Source organism: Neopelma chrysocephalum, unplaced genomic scaffold, assembly GCF_003984885.1.
Source record: "Neopelma chrysocephalum unplaced genomic scaffold, ASM398488v2 Primary Assembly neopelma1_23b, whole genome shotgun sequence".
NCBI lineage: Eukaryota > Metazoa > Chordata > Aves > Passeriformes > Pipridae > Neopelma > Neopelma chrysocephalum.
Genome location: NW_020897692.1, coordinates 10,965,437 through 10,991,808, shown reverse-complemented (window position 1 = coordinate 10,991,808; position 26,372 = coordinate 10,965,437). Strand labels below are relative to the sequence as shown.

The 26,372-nt window shown below is 35.4% G+C and overlaps 1 protein-coding gene and 1 long non-coding RNA gene across 5 annotated transcripts in view; one reads left to right on the top strand and one right to left on the bottom strand.

Moving 5' to 3' along the window:
- Positions 1 to 26,372, top strand: part of MYO6 (myosin VI) — a 108,364-nt gene that overhangs the window by 43,265 nt on the left and 38,727 nt on the right. For all 4 annotated transcript variants that reach the window (XM_027696966.1, XM_027696958.1, XM_027696948.1 and 1 more), the window contains exons 6-13: positions 1,001 to 1,106; positions 3,294 to 3,349; positions 5,523 to 5,620; positions 7,356 to 7,520; positions 12,969 to 13,049; positions 15,685 to 15,865; positions 18,355 to 18,499; positions 25,779 to 25,936. In XM_027696966.1, coding sequence (XP_027552767.1) covers positions 1,001 to 1,106; positions 3,294 to 3,349; positions 5,523 to 5,620; positions 7,356 to 7,520; positions 12,969 to 13,049; positions 15,685 to 15,865; positions 18,355 to 18,499; positions 25,779 to 25,936 — 990 coding nt within the window. The remainder of the gene's footprint in view (positions 1 to 1,000; positions 1,107 to 3,293; positions 3,350 to 5,522; positions 5,621 to 7,355; positions 7,521 to 12,968; positions 13,050 to 15,684; positions 15,866 to 18,354; positions 18,500 to 25,778; positions 25,937 to 26,372) is intronic.
- Positions 925 to 18,239, bottom strand: LOC113974152. The gene is made up of 3 exons (XR_003536460.1): positions 18,129 to 18,239; positions 17,319 to 17,409; positions 925 to 1,072 (listed from the first exon to the last, which is right to left on the bottom strand). It is a non-coding gene; the product is annotated as an uncharacterized LOC113974152 (long non-coding RNA).

The window sequence follows — 26,372 nt, the reverse complement described above, 5'->3', positions numbered from 1 at the left end:
TTGAACCTGTATTTGTCTTTTAAAAACAAACGCTGAATATGTCACAGTTACCTATAAATTTCCACCTCTGACAGTAATTAATTTATTTTGATGTATTATAAAACAAAATTGCAAGTCTTCTCATCTTCAATATGCAGTTTGAAGAACTTGGAAATAAGCAACCATGACAACCCTTTTATGGTTATTCTTCACCTCCAGTGTTTCAAGTCTAAGCAGTTTAATTTGCAACCATTTAGAAAAAAAAAACCCTAAAAAGAAATAAAGAAATTCAGATTTTGCAAGTGAAAAATGGTTTAATAATGATTGGCACTGTCTTTCAGTGTAGTGATTTTCTTTGCCTTTTATTATGTTGCCAGATCACATACACTCTTTCTTTTTATATGCTTCTGTTACAGATGGAAAATATACTGAAATGTTATTTATGGGATAAATCCGATTTCAGTCACTTTTTTAAATTAAAAAAATAATTGGAAACTGTAATTAGGATTTGATTTGTTAAAAGCCTTCTCATCGTTTTGCATTTTGTTTTGTAATCAAAAGTATAAATAGCTGGGGGTTTAGTACCTGTTGCATAGCAAGAAATTGATGTTTTTCCAAGTTTCCTTGTTTCAGATGTTACTTGTTGCAAAGTACTGAAACTGAATTTCCCTTTGAAAAACATACTAAAGCCACATTGGTCACTATTTTGTAAATACATTTAATTCGAGAGATGTAGTTATAGGTGGTTGGTTTTGTTTTGTTTTATTTTGTCCTGGATATAGTTGAGTAGGTCTTTGTTTTCAAGCCTTTGAGTTCTTACATGTTGGGTTGGAAGATGAACAAGTATACTATAAATTAAACAGAAACAAACTTTAATGAATTGTAATGCATTTAATTGTAAAGATTTACTTTTTATTCCTAAAAATGTTACATTTTGATTTTGCATTGTAGCTCAACTTTATCCTTGCAATTCTGCTGAATATTAGTATGTGTCATGTTTAATGTATTCTTCTTTTTTAAGCTGATAAAGCATTCCGTGACATGAAAGTGCTCAAGATGAGTCAATCCATCATAGTCTCTGGAGAATCAGGAGCTGGCAAGACAGAAAACACTAAATTTGTTCTGAGGTTTGTGCGTTTGGACCAAAGTTATTTTGTGCATCTCTTGTGTTGATGCATTTGGTTGACATACAGAGCAAATGGTAATCAGTAGGTTTAAGACACAATTCAGTAAGATATGTATTAGCTTCTACATGCACTTTATTAAAAGAAATTAACTGAATTAAACTTAAGTACTGACATGATGATACGTGGAAATAGCTCCATACTCATAGAAACCTTAACTCACTTGTAGTGGCATCATGTAGTTATTATGGTTTATGATGCAGGCATTTTAGTATTGTACATCTGGTGTTGTGGTAGATAAAAAAACATAACTAGACGTTTTAACTGTATCTTGCAAGACACTGTTGGTTTTGCCATAAATGTGCATTTCTCTGTTTTCCTGCCTTAGTTTTTTTTTTTTAGTTTGTTTGTGTATCCAGGGTTTTTAACTGTAATATACTTCACCCTAGTTTACTGAATAAGACTGAACAATGGAATTTATTTATTTATTGATGTTTGTATATGAGCAATACTAAGTCAAGCATTTTAAACTCTATGGAAGCCATATTGCTGATGTATATCAGTCTTGCTTCTTGAGACCCCTGGTGGCCTAGTGGTTAGCGTGCAGGACTTTCACTGCTGCGACCACGGGTTCAAATCCCGGTCTCCTGGCCTGATGGAGGTCGTTAGCCCTGTGTGGCCATCCATCTATGAGAAGGACACTCTAAACAAACCTACGTCCTGAGGACCTCACTGCCATTGTCCAAGCTTGCTTGGCCCCGGCAGATGAACCTTAGGATTAAAGGGTGGGCTCAGTTCAGCGCAGGCTGTGTCTCACCTAAAAAATCCATTGCGCAGGCTGGAAAGGTAAAAGACCTTTCCCCAAATCTTCGTTCGCGAAGATGGGCCATTATTATTATTATCAGTCTTGCTTCCACTTATTAGCATTATACTTTACATGCCTTTTATCCCTCTGGAACACTATAACTGGAGTGCTCCTTAAATACACCTATATCATAAGGATATTATGCAGGGAAGCACAGTGCGAGCAGTGTGAATACACTCCCTCACCCCACTTGTCCTTGTTTCCTTCTATAAATCTTTAATGCCATTTTTCCTGACAACATGTATTTTCTAGTATTTACATAGAGTAATTATCTTCCACATCCTAGGAAGAATTGTCCCAACTGTCTGTCTGCCTGTCATACTGCTCTTTTCTGTCCTTGTGCAGTCTTTTATAGATAGCTGTAAGAATTACTGCAGGATGCTGGTAATGATTCTTACAGGGGACATCCCAACTTTGGTCCTGCTAAGAGTGAGAAAAAGTCCGTCACTGGGAGAATATCTCTTAAGGAATGCTCTTAAAGGAGGTTGTTCCTCTGCTTCTCAGCAAAGGAAGTTCTGATCACACAAGAAACAACATTGCTGTTTCTTCTCCCCACCACCTGCCCCCATAGAGTCCATGTACAAAACATAATTGAGTTTTAAGAGCTGGATGATTTTACCCTTGCATGATCAGAATGTAAAACGTACTAATATAGCTTGGTTAGTGTTTCTAAAATTTTTTTGGAAGGCCCTATTTTCGGTATCTGTTTTTAGCTTGTCCCAGATTTACTTGTGAATTTCTAGAAGGCATGCCCTGAGCATAGGGAGGAAAAAAAAAAGGCTGGAACTTTAGAGCAAATATGTTGTGAATTTATTTTAAATTATTTCTTCAATTGCTAAATTAAATCTTGCCTTAATTATGCACCTGCAATTTCCTATCTTCACCATCTCCGTGTGGGATTTTTATTAACACTGATAGTTATGAACAAAGAAACTGTATGCATGGAAACAATCTTAAATTTGGGAAATAGACACGAAACCTTATGTGTTTATTAAGATTTATTTATAAATACGGATAGTAGAGTAATAGTTTGATTATATTTGTATAAAACTGTAATTTCCATATACATGTCTAAAAGAAATTTCTAATGGGTCTTGGAGTATTGAAAAAAAACCCTGAAGTGTGCAAGAATATTTTTGTTTTAACAAAAAAGAAAAGTTAAACTGCATTTATTTTAAAATGTATAGGTATTTGGAACTTACTCAGTATGCTTTCCCTATAGTAAATGGTTAGTAAGTATGGTGCATAGACATGCTTAAATCCTGTTTAATTGAGGTAATCTGACATGAGGTAAACGATACCAATATTTTTTTCTTGCTTTACAGGTATTTAACAGAATCCTATGGTAGTGGCCAGGATATTGATGACAGAATTGTAGAAGGTATTGAATTTTCTTTCATTTAACTGAAAGTTCCAACACTTATATTTTTTTCAGAAGTGTGAGTCAACAGCAACTGAAAAAAAGCTAGGATATAAGTACTATTAGTCTTCCTAGGGCATAATTTATGGGTAGTTGACCTTCATCCTAGATTCTGAAAAAATATTTTTTTATTAGTGTTTCACTTTATTTTTTTTATTATAGTATCATACAGTCCTTGATCCAGAAAATGAGTGTGTGTTTGAATTGAACTTTTCACATTATGTACGCAAGATTGGATTTTAAACTGCATATAATCTGCCAGGACAAAATTATGTTTTCATAACTATCTGTTATTACGAGGAAAGAGCAATTCCTCCTAATCACCATAAAGTTCTCAAAGTCAGATAAAACAGGGAAGTTCTTTTAAATTATGGTTCTGGGTCATTTTTCTGTTACATCTTTTTTTGTCAGAAATCACATAATTCAGATTAGCTCTTTGATTGTATCTGTCTTTATAATAGACTTCCAAACCAGGTCCGAAGAGACTGTGTTGATCATCCAGATGAGCCTCTTTAATGTTGCATGCACTTCCTAACTGAACAAAAAATAAGTTTTTGAGAATACAAACATCTCAAAAACAAGCAACCAACCTAATATTGCCTCATATGTCAGTTTTAGTCTTCTATAGCATATAGTAAATTTATTTTGGAATTTCCTGACTCTTTTTCTTTAAAAATTTGTTTACCTTTTCTTTTGCTGTAATTTTTTCTGTTTTCTGTTGTTCAAGAGAAGTACCGCAGGCTTTAATCTCTTGTTGATATGAGTTTGCTTAAAGCAGTTCCTTAGTGAAATCCACTGTGTGCTAAAGGAACTCAGAAAGTGGCCAGGAGTTGGATAATGTCTGACGCAAATTAATTGGTACTTGTAGGTATTCCTCGAAGAGTTTGTGTTTTTTCAGTCTAAACCAGCATCTGATGCATGAATTCTGAAGTTTTTTGGGCACAAGTTTAACAATCATGCTTATTGCATATGTGTTAATAGAGAACATTTAACCTAGCTGAAAGACCCTTGCAATATGTTTTTATTCATAATCTTTTCTTTAAAAGTTAATATTACATAAAATGCCTGAATAGTTATCAAAGATCTCTTAAGAAGTCGGATTTGTATTTTCATAAGCTTTAAGTTAAAAACAGAGAAAATCTAGCCAGAACAAAAAAGTTAATTCTTATGTCCTACTAAATTATGTCATATCATCCATACTTTATCCAAGCATTGATGTTATTCCTTCATTCTTTAATTGTTGCAGGAACAGATATGTAGATGATTGTCAGTGGAGTTTTAAATCTGAGTTTCTGCTTGCTTAGTTTCCAATGCATATTTTTAGCTAGAAGCCTTAAAATATCTTTTAGATATTTTTAATGGCTTATTGTTAGTGAGATTCAGTCAACTGGTTCTCTTTGATCTTCAAAGCTAGTAAAATGCAGTCTTTCAGAGGCCTTTGTTTCATAACTACTAAGCATTTTCAAACAGATTAAACGGTGCATGATATTTGTGTTCATATATATATATATATGTGCGTTAGATTGCTTGCTGCCACTCTTTCTGTATGGGCTTTAACGTGTTTGAACGCAGCAGCCAGTAAAAAAAATAAAATCACTCAATCACTTAACTGACCTAATTTGAAAGGGCAGTTTGAAGTAGTTTTTGAAATCAACACACTCGTCTAATTTTTTTTTTTTAATTCCCTAATCAATCTAATACATTGCATGCATGACATTTAAGTGGCATTTTTGTCTGTGGGATAAGTGGGTAGTTTAGAATTTATGAATGATAACTAACTGGGAAGTGTCAAATTGTGTGTTGTCTTATATAGTTTATGTATTAGTTATTTACCTACTTGTGTAGAACAGCATAGCGGAATAATTTTTGGCATTTGTCTCTGAATTTTTACAGTATTGATTAAAATACTTTGCAGTGTTATGAGATATCTAAGTACCTAATTTTATATTCTACTACAATATATCTAGTACAATCTATAGAATTGATTATTCCTAATAGGTAATATTTGCCCTTTAATTTTCAAACCTTATTTCCCATAAGTTCACTGAATAATTGGTATGTGTTTGTTCTCTCTTTCTTTTTGGTAGTTTCTTGATCAAATTCTAACACTACAAATATTAATTTTTTTAAACAGCAAATCCCCTGTTAGAAGCCTTTGGAAATGCAAAGACTGTTCGCAACAACAACAGCAGTCGTTTTGGGAAATTTGTTGAAATCCACTTCAATGAAAAGGTACTGGGAGCTTGTTACAGAATAACCAGTGATTATTTTTGTCATAAAATGGAAACGCTAGACTGACAGAAGGCTGAGTAGACTTATTAATCTTGCAGCAAATAGCTACTGTCCTACTTTACAGATGTGATTTGTATTCTGTCACCTTGAAAGGAAAACCAGAGCCACACAGTACTGTGTCATTACTGGAAAGCAGTGGTTCAAGTCAGTAGGAAAATTACTTCCATTTACGAAAGATTAAAAATTAGTCCCTTCATTGCAAAAAGGCATATACAGAGAATAACTCACATAAATTCCTTTAGTACACAAATAAGCGTGAGTTGCATATTAGATATAAAGTATTTTAGCTTTAAATGAATTGTTTATTTTTTTAATGTATTTTTATGAAATGTTAGGACCTCACATAGTAATATGTATGTGACAGAAGTGAAGGAATTGTTTTTTGACAGAAATACTACTCACTGTGTAATTTAAGAAAAATTTTGTTTGAGTGTAGTTTTGTTTGGGTAGCGTATGTATACACACATTGCACAATTAAGGATGACTGTATGTCTGTCCAGTACGTCCAAGTTGAAGACTTTTATTGATGATCTCTGTAGAGCCTCTGTACATGCCTCCTCCTCTTTCTGACTGAGGACAGAGGAACTGAAAGAATTTGTTCTTTTCCTGCAGAATTTAAGCTTATTATCTGGTCTTGAGCTTGCAGTCTTTTCCTAAGTTTTCATCACTTGGTTTTGTAACTAAACTTCAGATCTTTGGCTAATAGTTTAGATAGTAAACTAAATTCCTTTCTAGGTAGAGAGACTTTATCTGTTGGTCCAGTTCATGTTAATAAGCTTGTGGAAAGGATCCAAATTTCTACTTGAAATGATGCATTCATGATCTGTCAGCTTATCTGTCAACACTTACATGGTCTTTCAGATTAATTGCTTTAGCTGAAGCAAACAGCACTCAGTATCTTCAGCAATTGCTTAAAAAATTGTTTCAGTTTTCCACTGCAAGATCAGCCTGTTTACTTGAGCCCCTGTTTTACTTTGTGGTCACCTTATTAGGTCTGATTTCTCAAAGCAATGTGAGTACAAACTGAGACCTCGTGAATGACTGAATAACCATACTCAAATTTGTCAGTCAGTAAGCCCTTCTTAGTTGCTGTAATGGCCATTAAGTTCAGGAATTTCCTTTCTATTAAGATTTCTCTAGGCACAGAGAATTTTATCATAGGCCTAATAACAAATGGCTTTCAAAATCTGTGTTCTATCTCAGAAAAGAAGTGTAAGTTTCGGGAAATAATGTTTTTTCATAATTGGTTCACCTAAGATGTTGTCCAGATATGTATTCTATAATTTTAGCCATTCCTTCTCTTTTACAAGTGTCTCAGTGAAAAGCAATTAGAGAACGTTGTAATAGCACTGCCATCCAAAAAGTGTAAGGACTGCTGTAGCAATGCTCTTTGCAGCAACTACTGGAATTCCGCTAAGGATTTCTGCTTTTTAGGGTGAAGCAGATCTTTATTTTAAGAGTGTGTATGTACCCAATACATGAGCTGAGGGAAGTTACGGAAAAGGCAATGGTTTCTTTTCTAATCTTAGTATGTATTAGGTGTAGGGATATTTTAATATTCTTTGGAGCAGTGTCCATTGAGAAAGCTGTGATCAGACAAACGTAAATTGAAAAACTGAATCTCAAATAATCCAAAAAATATTCAGATAATCAGAAAAATATTTCTTCTTCCTAGAACTCGGTGGTTGGTGGATTTGTATCACACTACCTTCTGGAGAAATCTAGGATCTGTGTGCAAGGCAAAGAAGAGAGGAATTATCATATCTTTTACAGGCTTTGTGCTGGTGCTCCAGAAGACATTAGGGAAAAACTATATCTAAGCTCTCCTGACAACTTCAGGGTGAGTATCAGAATCAGCATTTGTAAAGCTTCTAATATTGTCATATGTGGATTTTTCATATAGATCATACTTAAATCTCTATGTATTATCTTGAACAGACTCATTCCTATTACAAAAATTATATATTTTTTTTGTCAAATAAAGCTGCCTGACATTTTTCTTTGCTGAAAGAATTCCTATGCTTTTTCTCTGTGTCATAAAATTGAGGAACCTTTGCTTTTCCAGAACATGTACTGTTGCATACCCAGCTGCTAGTAATGCTGTTATGGACTCTTCTAGAGGTATAAGGTGTGAATTTCTTGATTGTGATCTAACTGTTCTGTGGGTAATCTATATATAAGTCCTAAAAACTGCATTTATTTCTTCCTATCTCAACCATGCGTTTAGGAAGACTTAGGTGTTGTTCCACAGTTCTCTCTCTTAAATGTTTCTTTCATCATGCTTGCCACCAAGGATCAGACCACAGTGAAAGATGGTTGTATTTCTCTATTACAGTCTGTATGCTTTCACAACACTTGTCTTTTCTACACTGTTCCACCTTTTTCCTATCATACTCTACATTTTAGACTGACATTTGTACTACTGCAGTTTTATGCCTCTTATTTGTCTCATCATCACACTTTGTCCTTTATGGTCACTCCATGTTACAGGATAAGACTCACCAGTCCCTTTCAGTTGAAATCTTTCTACAACCTGTTACTGGTCGAATCACTCAAGCAATGGTGAAGCTAACAGAATGCAAATAAAACCAGTACTTAATATAATACTCTGAATTATACCTAAATGAAAGTGACCTTAAACAGAAGGGAATGACTTGGATCTTTGTGCATACTTCTTTAAAAATGTTAGGTTAATGTTCAGTGGCAGGGAGAAAGCATAGTAAAATGTTAGCAGTTGTTAGGAAATGAAGGGCGAATGAAATAGTGAGTTATGCGGCAATGTACATCCATATTTCTAAATAACATACACGGTTTTGTCATCCCAACTCAGAAAAGAACAGTAAAAGCCTTGGCTGTAGCAGAGGTTATGGTTGGATAGTATGGGCCTTTTAATTCAATCCAGTCTGCCTGTTCTTGTGACTTCTGATTTGTTTACTGTCTTCCCTTCTTCCCTCCATGCTTTATTTTTAGGGTTTTTGCCTTTTCTGAGATTATATGGTTTCTCCTGATTAACCCTGATTCTGTGTTATGTTTCTAATGGCAAACCAACAGACAGGTTGGCTTTCTCTCTTACCATTAATTTCTTGCATTCTTTTCCTCCCATTTTTCACTACTTTATTATTTTTTACTGCTGCACTTTACCTTTTAACTTTTTCCTCCAACTTTTGTTCTTTCTTCTGCCCTTCTCTTTGTTCAGATTTCACTTGTTTTTAGTCATGATAGACAAATAACCTGGTTTCCTTTTGCTTTCTTTCCCTTCTTGTCAAAGTTTTTTCTCTCTTTTGTTTTTTGTTTGCCTGAGTGGCTTCCAACCTCATCCCTTATTTTAATATTATATTTTAATTTCTCAGTATGTTACATTTTGATTATTGCAGGGTTTTTTTCCTTGAGAAAAGAACATTATTGAATGCTTATCCAACTAGTGCAGCTTTACTGATATAGCTGTTTCTCATCGTTCCCCTGAGTATGCCTTCTTTTTCTTTCCAAAGCAAGCTTCTGCCATCCCTTTCAGGGTCCTTACAAGCCTAATCACATCTTATACTCTCATCACCAGTTTTGCTAAGAAGGTGAAAACTTCTTGCGTTCAGTCACTCATTCCTGCTATTTAATTACATTTAAATGAATAATTACGTTTTTGTTTGGTTCTGTTTTTTTTTTTCTTTCTAACAATCACACCTGAACTATCTACTTGAAATTTCTATAAATATCACCATGTGCTTTGTTGACTTGCATTGAAGAGAAAAATAATTGGTAAATCAAATCGTACTGGTAAATACTGGTCTGATGTTTGATTATATTCTGTCATTTGTCTCCATCTCTTACCATTTCTTGCATTATGCTTGGCTTGGAATGTCATGAAAGCAGAATTTTGTGTATTTCTAAAATACACAGACCAAATCCCTTGGGTTTGGATGGGTTTTGTAACACAACAATGTGGAATTACAAGGACATAAGCTAAATGACTGTCATCCTTTTAGACTTCCTTGATCTTAAACGAGAAGCACTGCCAACAAAGAAATACGTTAGTGTGTAGATTGTTTTCTTTGTTGGTGTATCTTCCTACTTGGATTTCTAAATAAAACTTGGACTGTGCTTATCTATTACTTTTCCTAATATCTTTTGTACTCAGTTTCATCAGAATTCCAAGAGGGCTAGAACCTTAAAATATACAAAGTTCCTACTAGCTTTGTGCAAAGTGGGGGTTGCATAGGCGAGACCTAACTTAAAGCACTCACTATGGGGAAGGTGGGTGTACACTGGTGACCAAGCAGGTTGCTGCTGCAACATTGTACATTTGTACTGTGGTATCAAGGTGATCTTGCTCTGTAAAAGCCACGGCAGTATTTTAGGACAGGTTCCTTACTTTCTCAAGGCGTTTCTAGGGGCCTTTGTAGAGTTTACATTATTTCTTTAACTATTTAGTTTGTATCTTCTTCTGTTTTATCTATTTGTACTCAGTTCTGTGATGGAAACTTGATTTGATGCTTATTAGGAAAGAACTGCTTCCTTTCTCTAGGAGGAAAGTTTTTCTTTTGAAACATCCAATGCACACAATACTTAAAAACAGCCAACACCTCTTATTTTTGTATAATATGGAGCTAGTTTTCAAAATTTTCTCCTCTACTGTGCAGTTATTCTGCGCAGTATTCTCTTGTATGTTTTAAAGCTAAAATCTTGAACAAATTTTCAAATATGTATTTTTATTGTGCAGCCACTTTTCCATTAAAACTTATGAAGTTAACAGATTTTTATTTCTGGAACTGCATATGCTCACTGCACACTCTTGGGGATTTTTTGAAATCAAAAGTTCTGCTCATGAGAGCACCCAAGGTTGCAGATGTCAAGGTCAGAATTATAACCTTTTTAAAGTCAGGCTGGTGCAGCACAGCACTGAACAGCCGGAGTTCTTTTACAGAAGATGCTTACTTGCGTATTTCATTTATAGAGAGTTTACAGTCACACCAGCTTTATCACACCGTGACGTTTTTCTTTTTTTACTTCTACTAAGGTTGCAGCAGGCAGTTCAATTTCCATTAAGAATATTTATTGCTTTACCATGAATTAGTATTTTAATCCTGAGTTCCTTGCATGTGAAAGATCCATTCTGCATGTTAAATAAAAAAATTTTACCACTGTTTTTTAATCCCCCTTAAAGTAGATTATTTAAAAAAAACCCTTAGGATAACTTTCATCTCCATATGTATGTAAATTAATATAAATATACTTAAAGTTTATTAGTTGAACTGCACTGAATTTCCATCAAGTATCATTTTATAGGAGACTTTTAGGAAAACAAAACTGTAAAAGGTTAATTTGCTTCCTAAATTTGTATTTCTTTTGTCAAGATTATTTTTTATGTCTTCATTCTCATTTGCTGCTTTTTTTTACCATGTTTTGTTGACTGCATGTTTTCTGGTTCAGAATTCATAGAAATGTCATCTTTCAATAACAATAATAACAACAACAACAATAACAACAACAACAACAGATGGTGATATACTAGGCAAGGTTTGATGATTGATTGGTGTTTTCATATTAATGCTATATTTTTGACAAGAAAAACATTCATTAAAAATTCATACTCTAAAATTGATTATTTAAAAAACCTCATCCCTAAAGCCACAGTTTTGCATTTGCTCTATTGTGCCACTTGTGCCTTTTAGCTTATAAAGTCAGTCCAAATTAGGGCCAGCTTGAATTCTAAGACTCAAGCCTGGTTTCTCTTAAGTACACTTCGTGGTTGTGTTTTAGGTTCCTCTACAAAAGTTTTCAGAAGTTCAAAGTCATGACATAACCCTGTGCTGAACATTGTAGATCGAGGTGCCCTAGGCTGCACCACATGGCTGTGAAAGTAAAGCTGCACAGTAAATCTGTACCTGGAGTACAGTTCAGTTGAAGCTGAACTTTTTCAGATCTAAATTTCAGGAAGAGAGGTCAGATTGCCTTATGTTTGGGCCGCTGAAGTTATAATGGGATGTTGTACTTCATTATAAAAACCCCAAATGAACCAAAGCCCAAGTACAGTGGTATTTAGATGTTCTATGTGCTAACCTGAAGCTGTGTATTTGTGTGCTTTTAAAAATATAATTTCTCCCTGATTTAGTATGTAAATTTAGCTCATGTTTTAGCTTTCCAATGAAAGCCATTATCTTGTGATTAAATGTATCCTACATTATTATTGAATACCATGCTGGTTCACATTCTCAGCCAGTCAGATAAGTTTTCACACTCTCTTCTTGAAGAGCATGACCTTTTTCACTTCCCATCCCCAGTTTCTGGGATCGTGTTACTAATACTGTAATCCAGGGATATATCATGTTTAAAATATGCTGTGCTTTGCATTCTTATTGGCTGATAAAGAACACTTTTCAGTACTTTGTTAAACACAAAGCTAACTTTGAACAGTTGTCACTTTGTTTTAATATTAAATTTGTCACCGTGTTTTCTTCTACTGTTAGAAATGCTTTGAAGAATATTTTGGGGTTTTAGAATTTTGCATATAAATTTTAATCAAAGTGTAGAATTGTCTGTGTTCAGCTAGTTGAAAACATCATCTTTGTTCAACCAAAGAGCAAAGAATCAGTTCACTTCCTTTAGACAAAGGGCTCTGTCCAAGCTTTTGGACAGAGTTCTTACATTCAGCTGAACAAATCTGAAAGAAAAAGCTGGCGATCCTGTTTTGTGAAAAGGGCAGTCATTATCTGAATCTAAATTCACTATGATTTACTGAATAGTAAATCTGAATTTACTGTACAACATAAGATGTATATCAGAAGCCAGGTTTTGAATAAGGCTTCTGCTTATAGCATGTTACAAGCTTTTAATATTCTTCAGGCTTTTGAATACATTATGTCTCTTGCTACTTATAGAAATATTTCACTGGTGAGGAAAAAATTAGTACTTTGGTATTATACATAAGCCAGAAGATTAATTTTTTTTGTTCCTAATTTTGGTTATCTTTTGTGTAATCCCAGACTCCATTAATAGGTTTAATAGAATCAAACATTAGGAAAATATTGTGTGACTTAACTAAATTAATATCCCAATGTGTCAAAAAGTATTTTAGTTGTCAAAATGGAGAAGCTTTCAATAGAAGTTTATTACTGTTGTAATTCTTTGATTTTGTAGATGTAAATAAATACATTTGTAAGGAATGAATTCTGACTATGTACTGAGTTGTTTGTATCATATGTTTAAATCAAGCTATGAAGGGCAAGCCTTAAATAAAAGCTTACGTTTTCCTTACTTCTGTCTTTAAGTATCCATTTCCACTTTTTTATTGTTCCAGTATTTAAATCGAGGCTGTACCAGATTTTTCGCTAACAAAGAAACGGACAAACAGATTTTGCAAAATCGCAAGAGTCCTGAGGTATGTTTGTATCTTCAGTTAGTTTATATTATTAACTACTGCAGATAGAGTAGAAAATTATTATAATTTTACAGTACGGAATGAAATGTTCATTTTACACATATTTATAGGTCTAATGGGTACTGTCAAAGCTGCTCTATTCAGATCTCTGTTTTGGAGTTCAGTCCTAGAAATACATCATAAAATCCCAAGCAGAACAGTGTATATAAAGTGGTTTCCTTTTCATTCTTATAATAATGTAACACTAAATTATGCAGCTTGTCTTCTGTGGAAAACAAAAATCTATCCAAGACTTTCTGTTATTTTTCTTTTTAAAATCTTACTATTGCTAGGAATACGTCGGAAGCAATGTTTTTTTTCCAGAGCCATTTTTACTATCTGGAGTTTTGAAGGGATGCTCCAAACTGTTTTAGATATCAGTTATAACTCAACCTCACTTCTAGCATGAATATATTCTCCTCCTTGATACACTTTCATGGTTTTTATTTTCCCCTTGCTGTTAATGGCTAGTTATGTCAGAGCATGGCATTTCCTGGAAGAAAGTGTGAAACTTAAAAACATTTATATCCTTTTGCTCCATTTCTGTTTACGCTTTTTTAGAACTGGAATTACCAGGATTTTTTGGCATTTAAGCCTTTGAACTTGTTTACATGAGGATACTAAAGAATTTGTTCTGAATTAATAATATATATGAATTGGAAGTTCTTTAAACACATAATTAAACTTCTGCTCTGTTCTCTAATAAAATTTTCATCAACTCATACCTAAAGTATGAAATTCTCATTTGTATAGCTGGAAGATATTTCAAATATTAATCAAATCCATATTTGTGATTCCGTAGCAGGACAAAGCTGCATATATTGGCAAAAATACAAAAATAACTTTACTCAAAAGCTTCTTTCCACCAAATCACCATGACATCTCTTTTACTTTTGATAACTTGGGCTTGAAGCTCATGCCTAGCTATGAGAGATAATATAGATACTTCCTTTTCTCAAGTCAACGTTGTTTACTCCTTGATTTCTAGTGGTTGTATGTTGTAACACTGAGCATGTAATCCTGATTTCTTTTGCTTAAATGTATGCTATTTTCTATAATCAGGGATGGTGGAGAATGATTTTACATTACTGTGAGGCAGCAAGCTCATAGATTATTTTGTTTATGTCAGGCATATAGGCTATGATATGGAGATTTTGTCTCAGATTACCCAGTTTGCCTTAAATAGAGATTTGTAGCGACGCTGGTCATTTATGTAGGCATAGAGTGTCAACATTCACTTACTCTTGCTACTGGAAGATGAACCTGTGCAATCTTCTGTTACTGATATGATTTACAGGCGGGTGTTCTGTCATAAAACTTGTCCTCTAAAGGACTTAATTTGAAATAAGAGAAGACTTTCTTTGAAATAAGTGTTTGTCTAAATTAAAACATACTTAGAGAATAATTCTGAAAATATATGTAAAACATAAAGTACTGGAACTTATGATTCAATAATACTTGTATGTTACAGGTATATCAGTTTGAAGGCTAAACAGAGGATCAGAGTTCAATGATATTTAAACCTAGTCTAGCCATTTAAACAGGAAGTATATTACCTTGTTCAGGTTTTTAAATTGGAAATTTAGTATTTACTCTGTCATTTTATAAAAAAAATACTAAGATTGCTTATTTGAATAAATTAGCTGGAATAGTCAATTAATACTTCAATTATTTTTGTGTTTTCCTTATCAGGAAGATGAGGTGATCATTTTACATAATTAACATGTAGTTTAATGTTATTGATGTGCCTACATGTTGTGTGAAGTGAATTTTTCAGATGCATGTGGTGTTTTGTTTTGATAAAAATGATGTTAGCTTATTTAACATTAACAAGGCTTCTATTTAGTTAATTATTCTTTTTAGTTGAAAAAATTTAAAAATAACTGTAAAAACGTAGCTCAGTCTGTGCATGTTCAGGTAGTCTCTTGACTGCATGCAGATGTGTTACTATCTACTGTTTAAACTCATTTATAATTAAAATAGCTTTCTATGTATATGAATCAGTAAAATCGGCAAAATGTTAAATTGGTATTTCAGAACATAGCTGCTATTCTTCTAGCCCATAGACCACTGCAAGTTCTATTTCTTAATTAGCAGCAAATACTAACAGGTATATTTCTCTAAATAAATCTGTTTAGAATAGGGATAACTGATTTGTTCTATGGTCCTTTCCTATGGCCTGTTATTCTGTCATCCTACTACAAGGACCTCGATCTTGACTTTCAACTGCTTGGGATTCAAAGGACTCCTTTGTATAAATGCTTTGATAGCTCTCTTAGCTGAAGTCTTCCTTTCTCCTGCTTGCTATCCTGTATTCCCCTGTCCTTAGCTGTCACATTCTCCAGCTTCTGCTTTCTGAAGATAGTTTGAAGTTTGCTTTGAAATTTAAGTTTGAAGATCATGCTTCAAAGTATCAACAAGTTAAAATAAATTAGGGTCCTTGAGAAGCCTGTATTATATGAAGAGCTCGGATCTCTTTTTACCTAGTTTGGCATGCTTTTTTATGCTTTTTGTTATGGCTTATTCTTGACTGGAAATATTTGCCTACCTTTACTTTAAATCGCTTACTGAATTTGTGGTTTATCTTGTTTTATAGTATCTTAAAGAAGGTTCCTTGAAGGATCCACTGTTAGATGATCATGGAGATTTCAACAGAATGTGCACAGCAATGAAAAAGATCGGACTGGATGATGAAGAAAAACTTGATCTTTTTAGAGTAGTGGCTGGTGTCCTTCATCTTGGAAATATTGATTTTGAGGAAGCAGGGAGTACATCAGGTTAGATGAAGCATAAATTGTTTTCTGTAAAAAGACTGGAAATGTCTCTTGATTCGAGATGTTTCCTTTCCATGCGAATTATGGCTTTAGAAAGCTGCTTTGTGTTCAGGGGTGATTCAGTCCTAATTCACCCCCTTTTGAAGTCAAGTTTACCTACTTGTTTTAAAATTGTACTTCTTTAATACTCTAAAAGCAAATAGGCTTTCAATGAAAATGTTCAGTGAAGAGTTCATTATAAAGGAAAGAGACATTCTGTGTCTCAAAATCATACTTGTGTTTTAATGATAATTTTAAAGTCCAACTTCTCACTAACGTCATGAAAATATCTTGTAATTAGAAACTATCTGTAGGGAAAGGCATTATGTCCTTTGGCCTCCAAGAATACCATCATGGTAGTATTTTGAGAGGTGAGGGAAAAAAAAGTTACAGCAAAAACTTAGGGCAATATAAACTTCCTAATTTTAAGATGTTGCTCACAAGATGAGTTAGTACAGGTGTAGCTGGGACTTAATAGCAGAATGTGCAGGAAAGTTGAGGAAGGAGAATTGATATTTTGGGAATTGTCATTCTTACCTTACTGCTGAAATCAGCCTCTCTAAATTGAGAACTGCTGTCTATATACTCCTGAAGGACTGAAGAAACTCCTGGTCTGGATGTACTACAAATATAACTATAGTAGAAAATATAAGCATCTAGGTCTTTACCTCGAGTTCCAAGATACTGGTCCCTCTTGGTCCTGCTTCAAGTATGTATAGCTGTTGGTAAAGTTGTTCGGAAGGGCATACCAAAGAACATTTTCATAGGTGTTTTAAATGAGTTAAATGAGTACTAGCCTTGCAGGTTCACTAGCTCCTGACCCCAAGCACAGAATCACCACGGAACTGCACAAAACATTCTGTTCAGGAGAGATCATGGGAGGTCTCTAATCCCATCTGTCAGGCCAATGCTGAATTCAGACTGGGTAGCTTAGGGTTGGCACAGAGGAGGTAGTGTTTTTTTTTTTTTTCTCATCTCCTTTCCGTAGGTCAAATCAGAACCTCCCCAGTGTCAGTTCATGATGTTGCCCTCTGTATGATGATGACTGAAATGAACATGATTAATGTGAATGAATCTGAAAGATGCAGGGGTAGAGAAGGGTAATGGCTTCATGGAGTTCAACAGCAAGCTTCTCAGGGAGCTTCCCTGTTTGGGTCTTTTGTGAGTTGGGACTTTGGGGTTGACAAGGTGGAACAGAGTGAAAAAGGTGCAAATGTGAGTGGAGAGGAAGTTTCAGGAGGCAAACAAACAAGAAGAGGAGGAACCACAGATGGTGAGGAAAGTCAGGGTTTAGAAAAGGGAAGGTAACCAGAAAACTTATCTTCTCTGAATGTTGAAATTCAGAGAAATTCTTCTTCTAGAATAAATTATTGAACTTCTGAAATGATCATTGCATTGGGCTTTATTCTGCTCTCACCTTGTATGTGTGTTCACACAGGGTGTGCATTCCAACTGCTCCAGGCAGTATGTCTTTTAGCAGAGACCCCCTCAAGTTCTGTTTCTGCTTTCTGGAAAACACCAAACAAAAGTTGTTTTCTGCAGGTCAGATGGTATTTCAGAGCATCCAAAATTAAGTCACAAAAGCCTTAAACTTGTAAGGACTCCTCCCTTTCCCCCCCCTTAGTGTCATTGTAGAGGAATGGAAGGAATTCAAGTGATGTTTGACTACTTATTTATCTCTTTTGGCCTCTTCGCTTACCTGTAGAAATAAATTTTACTGTGAACAAATTCTTACTGCAAAAAACAGGAAATACATGTAAATAAGTGTTAGATTTTCCTAAAGTGTTTGGTGCTCCAGTTGAGAGATCTATGCTGGCTGAGCAAAAGGGAGCACTTCTCTTGGCTGTTTACTTGGGAAGTGTACATACTTTTATCTGAAAAATGCAAGTGGCAGGAGTCTGCCATGCCAGGCACTTCTGCTGCATAGCAAGGAGGCCTGGAGGATTACAGGAATATCTAAGTCCAGAAGTTCTAAGTCACTACAGCTAGTTTGTAGGTGTTAGTGCTTCTGCGTTTGGGGATAGCGCTTCCCTATGAGCAGGTTGGTTTTTGAACAGCCAGGGCAGTGTTCTAGAAATATAGAATTATGTGCGTAGTTTTTGGAAGGGGGTTATTTTTGCATTTATTTCGTGGTATTTTCTTGGGTTTTCAAAGCTGACTCTTTTCATTTAACTATATGAAGTAATTTCCAGAGGCAAACCTTTAATTCCTTCAAAGCTGACATTACCTTCACTGGTAACATTATATGTTAGTGGACGATGACCAGCAGGGTCAGGGTAGGATGATCACCGGCCAGTATTTTTCTTAGAGCTGAGCTGGTGGCTGTTGCCCTGCCGTGCTGTGGTGTGCGGGGTGCGGGTGCTGTGCGGTGCGTGAGGCGGTGTGTGTGTCCTTCAGGGGGTGCGGGTGCTGTGCGCTGTGTGACGCGGTGTGTTGTGTGTGTGTCTCCCCAGGGGGCTGCACGCCGCGGGCGCGGAGCCAGCCGTCGCTGGAGCGCTGCGCCGCCCTGCTGGGCCTCGACCAGGACGACCTGCGCGGGAGCCTCACTACGCGCGTCATGCTCACGACGGCAGGGGGCGCCAAAGGCACGGTCATCAAGTGAGTGCGGCGGGGCCGGGGCGGGCCGGGGGTGGGACGAGTGTGGGGACGGACCGCCCGCCCCGCCCCCGGGACGGGGGAGAGGGGAAAATAGATCTTAAAAATATTCTCTATATTAATATAGATCTTATATATTATATTCTATATTTATAAATTGTACATTCATATATAATACTTATAAAATATATAATATATATTCATATACAATCCATATACAGTCCAAATATAAATATAAAAATATATATAACATTTTTTTTATTTTAACCAGTTGATCCAGGTGCACATTTTTATATACCCAGGCTTGCTTGTTTCATTGTTTTTAGGACGTTGGAGGTTTTTTTTTAAATTTTACTTGGAAGAGTGGCAGTTGTATAATGTCTGACTAAAAAGGCTTTTTTTTTTTTTTTTGGTAAAAGAAAGGCTTTCAGTAAGTCACTATAAAACCTCTCATATGTCAGTGAGTACACTGTGTGGCCAAAGAGGTATAGCAGTCACCCTGTTAAATCCACACCCTACACAGAAAATTTGATATAGTGATAGATTTAACAGATACACTGTATCAAGGAATGTTAATGCTGTGCCTAAAGTATTTCAGAAGACACTTGAATCTCTCTTGTCATGAGGGCTGCACAGTGCTCCTGTGAACACTGCCCTGTGAAATTAGAGCTGGAATACTTTAATTAGAGGGTACTGTATCCACCTTTCTGAACATCTGAACAATCAGTGCCCCTGTGTTTGCCACATCTAATTCTTCTTAAATCACATTTCAGTTTTAAAAAGCCCACTGCAAATGGTAATCCAGAAATGTGCTGCTTCTTGCTGTTGCTGGTAAACAAACATTTTGTCTTGACTGCAAAGTTAAAAATGTTTCTTAAAAACTTGACTGCAAAGTTAATAATGTTTCATATATATAAAAAATAGTGGAACAGGATAAATTTAATAGAAAATGTTTGTGTTTTTTTTCCTGAAACTATTATCAAAGTAACTTCCTAGACATAGAAGCAAGATAGTGATTTCTTGTATGCACATGGAGAAGGAATAATGGCAAAGAACATGTATAAATGTGGTACTGATGATAACATATCAATACTATGAGAGTTATGACTCTTGTGAAACTGAGTTTTATCAAAATTATTTCATTACCATTACCTTTTGTAATGGAACACTCTAGCTTCCACCACACATTTTCCCTTGCTGAGGTCGATCCTAGCATGCAAGCTGTCCGGGGGTACTAGCTGTGCTGCCTGCAACTGAATCCTGTGTTTTAGCATTTAGTTTTCTATGTTGTGTATTTGCTTGGACTTAAAACATTACATCAAAAACTGAACTTGGACTGAGCAGTTTTGCACACATTAAAAGTAATTCTCGGTGTTTAGCTGAACGCATCAATCTTTCAATTAGGAAACCAATTAACATTCTCTTCACTTATTGGAAGAATACACGTGTGCTTCTTATTGACTTATGGAAACAGTCAGATTGTTTCAGTGAATCAGAAATACTTTATGCACATTACACCAGAAGTTTCATACACAAAAGTCATAATTATGTGTATTAATATAGTTTAAGTTCCTTGTGTATTTTGTGTTTTGAAATTTATTACTATTATTTATATTGAAGTATTTGTTAACATTTCATAAACTTATGGACTGAAACAAAGTAACAGATGATCGATTTAACCTTGGTATGTCACTGTGGCCAGTAAAGGTGGCAGCTGTTAGTTAATGCATGCTCAGGTTATGTGAGACTTCTGAGGTGAAAAATTGGTCTTTGGGCATTTGAGAGCATTGACTTTTAAAAAAAAAAGTCTTTAAGGAATGTAATGGATTTGAGCAGTGAAAGTTGCAGTGGTCAAGAGCTCATTCTGTTAAAGAGAAGAAATAGCTATAGTGGAAATACTGTTCCGTGCCCATTTCCTGATCTCCAGGGTGAAACTGCTCTCCCTGCCCAAAATTTAGCGTAATAAATCAACCATGACATCCTGTGCAGGTTGAACACCATGGGGTGTTTTTCAGGGGAATGTGGAGGCACCTCTGAACTAACTCTTGTTTAGGAGTCTTAAGTTTAGCACAGGTGTGGGCTCTTGTTCAAGTAGAAAACATTACTACCAAAGAGCTGATGTTTGAGGTGTATTTCTAGATAGAGCAAGCAAGTAGACTTCTTGGTGGTCTGCTTATTTCTGTACTTTGAAAGAACAGATGTTCAAGAGTTAGAACTTCATAGTGGCTACCATGAAAAAGTTATAATGCAGTGACACATGGTAAGTAATGATTGAGGGGGTAAATGTGTTATTCTGCCTTCAGGTAAAAGCTCAAGATCTAGATCTTGTAATAAAATATTCAGTAGTTCATTTCCAGAGAGTTTTTGTAAATTCCTCCTCTCTCCCCTGCTTCTCTCCAGTTATTAGAAATTGGGTACTTTTAGTTACTATCATCTTGGTGCCTTGTCAGATAGTATGGAAAATGACAAATAATTTTTTCTCTTTATTACAACCTTTAGTGTAGGAAGACATTGGTCCTGTAGGACAAAGTCCCTCCAGTGGTCAACATTTTCCAAGTTTTACTATTTTCTTTCTTCCAGACCATGGCTAAATTGACAGCAAACTCTTCGATATATTCACCCAGGACAGCCTTTACCAGTATTATGGATAACATTAGAGTAGAAAATTATATATTACACAGTACAGATGGTATTCATATTAATGCATGGCAATATGAGAATTGCAGGTTTGGAAAGTCATTAATGTTTTTTACTTAATTCAGGTTGTTATCCACCATAATTGCTGATCTTTCTCTGTTAACTTACTGCATATCTGGTTATTCTTCATCTTGCATTTGTATTTTTGAATTCTCTTAAGCATACCACTACACACTTTCCTTTACTGAAATATATCTTTTGGATTTTTACATTATCAATTTGTGAAAATAATTTTGTACGCTAATCATGTTACCAAGATTTTCTGCTTTCTTAGTTCAGTATTATTAGACTGTTTTTTGAAAATACCCTTACTTTCATGTTCCTTTTAAATAAAAGTGTTAAATAGAAGCAGAAGGGCTTTGAACAAATTGCATCCATGTCAGACTCAGACGGCACTCCGCTGGAAATTCTCTCAGTGAACTGCTGATTCAGCCCCTGAGAACAGATTAGTTTTGGCTGTTGTATACATAACACATAGATAAAGCTTGTCTGTATAGTTTCCTTTTGAGAATTTTTGGTGGGACATATCAAGCACTGAAGCAGAGATGCATCATGATATATTGCTTCCCTTTCACCATATCCCAAATGACACTGTCAAGGAAGGTTTTTTAAGAACAAATATAGTTTTTGTTACAGCTTTAAGTTTACTTTGGATTAAAACTTTAAAAATTTTCTGCTCAGTGTATTTATCCTGATAAACTTGGGGCATTGTTAGCAGTGTACTGTTTCAAAAGTCTGCAAACACAAGGAGCTATGTTTTTGTGCCAGCAGATCTTATTTTTCCCCCAGTGTTTTATTTTGGGGGTGTCAAAAATGAATTCAGAGGACTCCTTCCACTATCTCAAGGATTAATGCATTAAGCCTCTTTCTCTAGTATTTGCTAAACTTGTGCAGCTAAAAGCAAACATACATCAATAAATACAGCAATTTCTTCTTGAGTGGCTTACTGCATGTACAAGGAAAGTGGATTGGACGATTTTAGATACTTATTAAATAGACACAATTTTTCTTCTATGGTAATGTAGTTTAGAAACTATTTGATTGCTGTTAATATTAGAGTTTTGACAAGTACATTGTTTTATTTTGTTCCAGCAACCTAAAGAGCTAGTCATTTCTCTCTCTCTGTCTTAGAGACCTTTTGTGTGCAAGTGGATCATGTGAGTGCTAATAGGTCACAGTGAATAAATAGCTCGGCTGAAATCACTGTGCTTAGAGTATAACAAAGGCTTTGTTCTACTGGACCAACAAGGAATAGTAGGAGGGTGATGCTAAATGCTGTCTCTGAATTTTATTAAAAACTCATGTGCAGTGGACTGGCAGAGAGACTTGACAGCTGCACTATGTTTATCTGTGCTTGCCTTCCAAAAGCACATAATGATCACCTTGTTGGTTGATGTTTTTGCCATCCATGTGAAGTGTGTTTGCAGAGTGAAATAATGTGTTAGGATTCAAAATCCGGTACTTCTCTTAGACTGTAAATGCACTGTGCCACTCTCTTACTCAGTTTCTCCCTTTTCATGAAGACTTTCAAAGAGGACTCCATTATCACAAAATAAATTATTTTACAGGGTAAAAAAATCAATTTACATCATTCCATGTCCTTCAGCTTCTTTTGCAGTAGATTTTCTACCAGAAGGCGTTTTTTTAGTGGTGGTACTGAAGCCTCTGTTGGAAAATACATCTTTTCAAGAAATATTTTTCTACAGTTTTTGGAACTTCAGCTTTTCTCAAATTATAAGTGTGCTGCTTATATTCCTTAGTTACATAGGTCTTTCACGAGGTAGATTTATTTCATCCAGGTCATTTTATTTATGAACCAGTTACCATATTGGCTGACAGTAATTGATGGGTATCACTTCACCTGCTCTCACTCCCTTAATTGTTGTCAGCCACGGGCAAATTATACATAATTTTAATTGAATTTTATTTGTTCTGGAAGATGTTTGGGAACTGTGTGGAATTGCACAGTCTAAATCTAGCCCATCAGAGTGCTTTCCCCTAGGCCTCAGACTCTAGGTCAGTGGAAACCTTGGTGAAGAAATTAGCATGAAGACCAAACAGGGTTTTTTGTTGCAGCCTTAACAAAGACCTTAGAATTTGGAAAAAAATTCTTCCTTGTTCCTTACAGTTAGCTTGTGGAAGAAGGAGAGGGGGAGAAGGTGAAAAGGAGACAGGAGAATTTATCTTTTCCTGTTCATACAAGAAACAGGAGGAGGAAAGATATTCATTTGTTTGTCTGCAGACCAAAGGAAAGTAAGAGCTGAGGGAAAGCAAGTTCATGACAAGGAAGTTACTTGGTCTGAACGTCAATTCTGTAATAGGGCTCTTGTGTTTCTACTGTTTCAGTGCATTTTCAGCATTACTTTGTGGTTCTGTACTTTCAGCTGAGCAAAATACATTGCAGGGTTACATTTTCTTTCCATGTGTTTCTGCTACATACTATGAAATTTAACAGTAAGGTTTTGTGCAGTCTTTGGAATTCTGTTTAATAATGGCAGAATTTGCTATTTTGCAAAACGGGACCATTTTGTAAACACATGCTCTAGAGGTATGACTATTTGTCATGTTGTTTAAAAAATTAAATGGAAACCATAAATGATTTTAGTGTATTGTATTATATAATAGGCCTGCAGCTGACGTTGGGAATTAGTATTCTGATCTCTTAAACGTAACAGAACAGAATACAAAGGTACCTTCCTTCTATTTATAAGATAAGATTTCTGTCAGTACTCATTACCTTAAGATAAGTGAAGAGATACTTAGTGGAAGACAAGATTGTGTGTTAAAGCTAATTACTATCTAATGTATTGTAGCTGCAGATGTCCTTAGTGAACAGAATCTCTGCTTCCCTGACTTACTAGTCACAATAGAAAGTGATCTCCATCAGTCTCATGGTTCTCCATCAGAAATATCATCCTTGAAAAAATACAAAAATAATAATTAGGAGTTAGTTTAGTGCTTATGAATTCTAGGAAGTGATGGAAATACTACAATATAGGGAAGCTGTTGTTGTGGTTTAACCTAAGCTGGCAACTAAGCCCCACACAGCCACTTGCTTCCCTGTGGGATGGGGTAGAGAATCGCAAGGGTAAAAGTGAGAAAACTCGTGGGTTGAGATAAAGATAGTTTAATGGGTAAAGCAAAAGCCACGCACACAATCAAAGCAAAGCCGGGAAGACAAAATGTCGTAACTCTGAACATCATCTTTTTCGTGTTCTTCCTCCAGCTTTTATTGCTGAGCGTGACTCCACATAGTATACAATGTCCGTCTGTAGCTGTCCTGGCTGTGTCCCTTCCCAAATTCTTGTTCACCCCCAGCTTCCTCTCTGGTGGGGTGGGGTGAGGAGCAGAAAGGGCCTTGACTCTGTGCAAGCCCTGCCCAGCAGTATCAAAAACATCCCTGTGTTATCAAGACTGTTTCTACCACAAATCCAAAACACAGTCCCATAGCAGCTACTCTGAAGAAAATTAACCCTACTCCAGCAAGAACCAGCACAACTGTGTTCTGCTTTTAAATTCTCTGGCAACATGTTTAGGACCCAAGTGCAGTTTGCAGTCATACGATAAAGCCGAAAGTTCATTTTTTGTAATTACCTCACATTGTTTCTTAAATACTTCCTTAACATTTTATTCTTATATGAATTTTCCTATTCTGCTTCTGGTCTACAGTATAACCATTCCTTAGTTTTGGTACTCTTATCTGTTAATTTGGAACCTTCTTAAAAAAACACCCCCCCACCCCCATGATATGAGGGGGTTAAATGTGTTTGGAAATATATGCATTCTAAGCATGTCAGTGTCATGCTGAGATCATGAAATAGCTATATATATTATTACATGTATATCTAAACATGTGGTTATAGTTGCCTGATATTCCCACAGTTTCCTCCTGCATTTCATAGGCTTTGAAACTGTGACTCATGGAGTTGTTGTTGGGTTTTGTTTTTTTAATATAACTTTTAAGTTATGATATAGACTTGTAATAAATTATGCAGAATAAAGGTCTATAAATAAGAGGGTGAAAATAAATTCTCATCTAGTAAAAGGCCCCTTCTTCCAGTGTTTAAAAAAATTCCTTATTTTGGGATTGCATCTTTCACCGTGAGAACACGCTGCCTTACGTTTTACTTTTTACTTTTACTTCTGTTGCCTATGGCCTTATAGCCTCAGTTATAGCCCTTACAGAAGCATAGAGACAAAGATGTCAGAACAAAAACTAAACTATAGGCTTTATTCTAACCAAACAGCTCATAAATAAATAGATGAAATATTTTTTTTAGATGTGGATGTATAGATTTTAAATATCTTTCTCTAGAAATTGTTAATATAGTTTCTAATTATCTAATAATTATGAAAGCATCAGAATCTTATTTCTACTGATGGTAGCAAAACATTATTCTTTCTTTTTACAGGTAAGATGGTTAGTCTGGCTTGGTAAGATTGTTTCCTGCCTTGGCCTAGAGTTCAGGGGTTTTTTGTGTCTAATTTGCAGTAATTGAAAAGGCTGGTTTTGAGTTTAGAGTCCAATCTCAGCATTTCAGAGTAAGGAATTCTGAAAAGTAAGATCTGTATTTTGTTTTTCTAGGGTGCCCTTGAAAGTGGAACAAGCAAACAATGCCCGTGATGCCTTGGCTAAAACAGTGTACAGTCATCTGTTTGACCATGTAGTGAAAAGGGTAAACCAGTGTTTTCCATTTGAGACTTCTTCTTTCTTCATTGGAGTTCTAGATATAGCTGGTTTTGGTAAGTATACTTAAAATTATTTCTAGCTGTCACTTGTTGCCACCAAAGATTCAATGATGAATTCTGTAATGAGGAGTGGGAGGGTTTTCTTTTTGGCGTTAAAGGTTCCCGTAAAGCTTCTGTCCTTTTCAGCTCACTGAGATTCAGAATAGGGCATGTATTGTGGTGTGCTCTGGCCCTTCTAAGGTTGTTCAAGGGAATCTTTGGTTTTCAGGTGTTTAGAGCTATGTTATCCTGTGCCAGCCTGTTGAAGCATAGGTGCATGAGGACGTATTGGTACAATTTCTCTGTATGGTAGCATCTTGCTTTGGTTTACTGCCAATTGTCTGTCATTTGTCTTAGAAATACGATCTGCTGCAATATTTTTAGATCTGTCTTGTGTACAACTTGAAAATCTGTAAAAGGTTTCATTTTGCTGAAAGAAACAGATATGGAT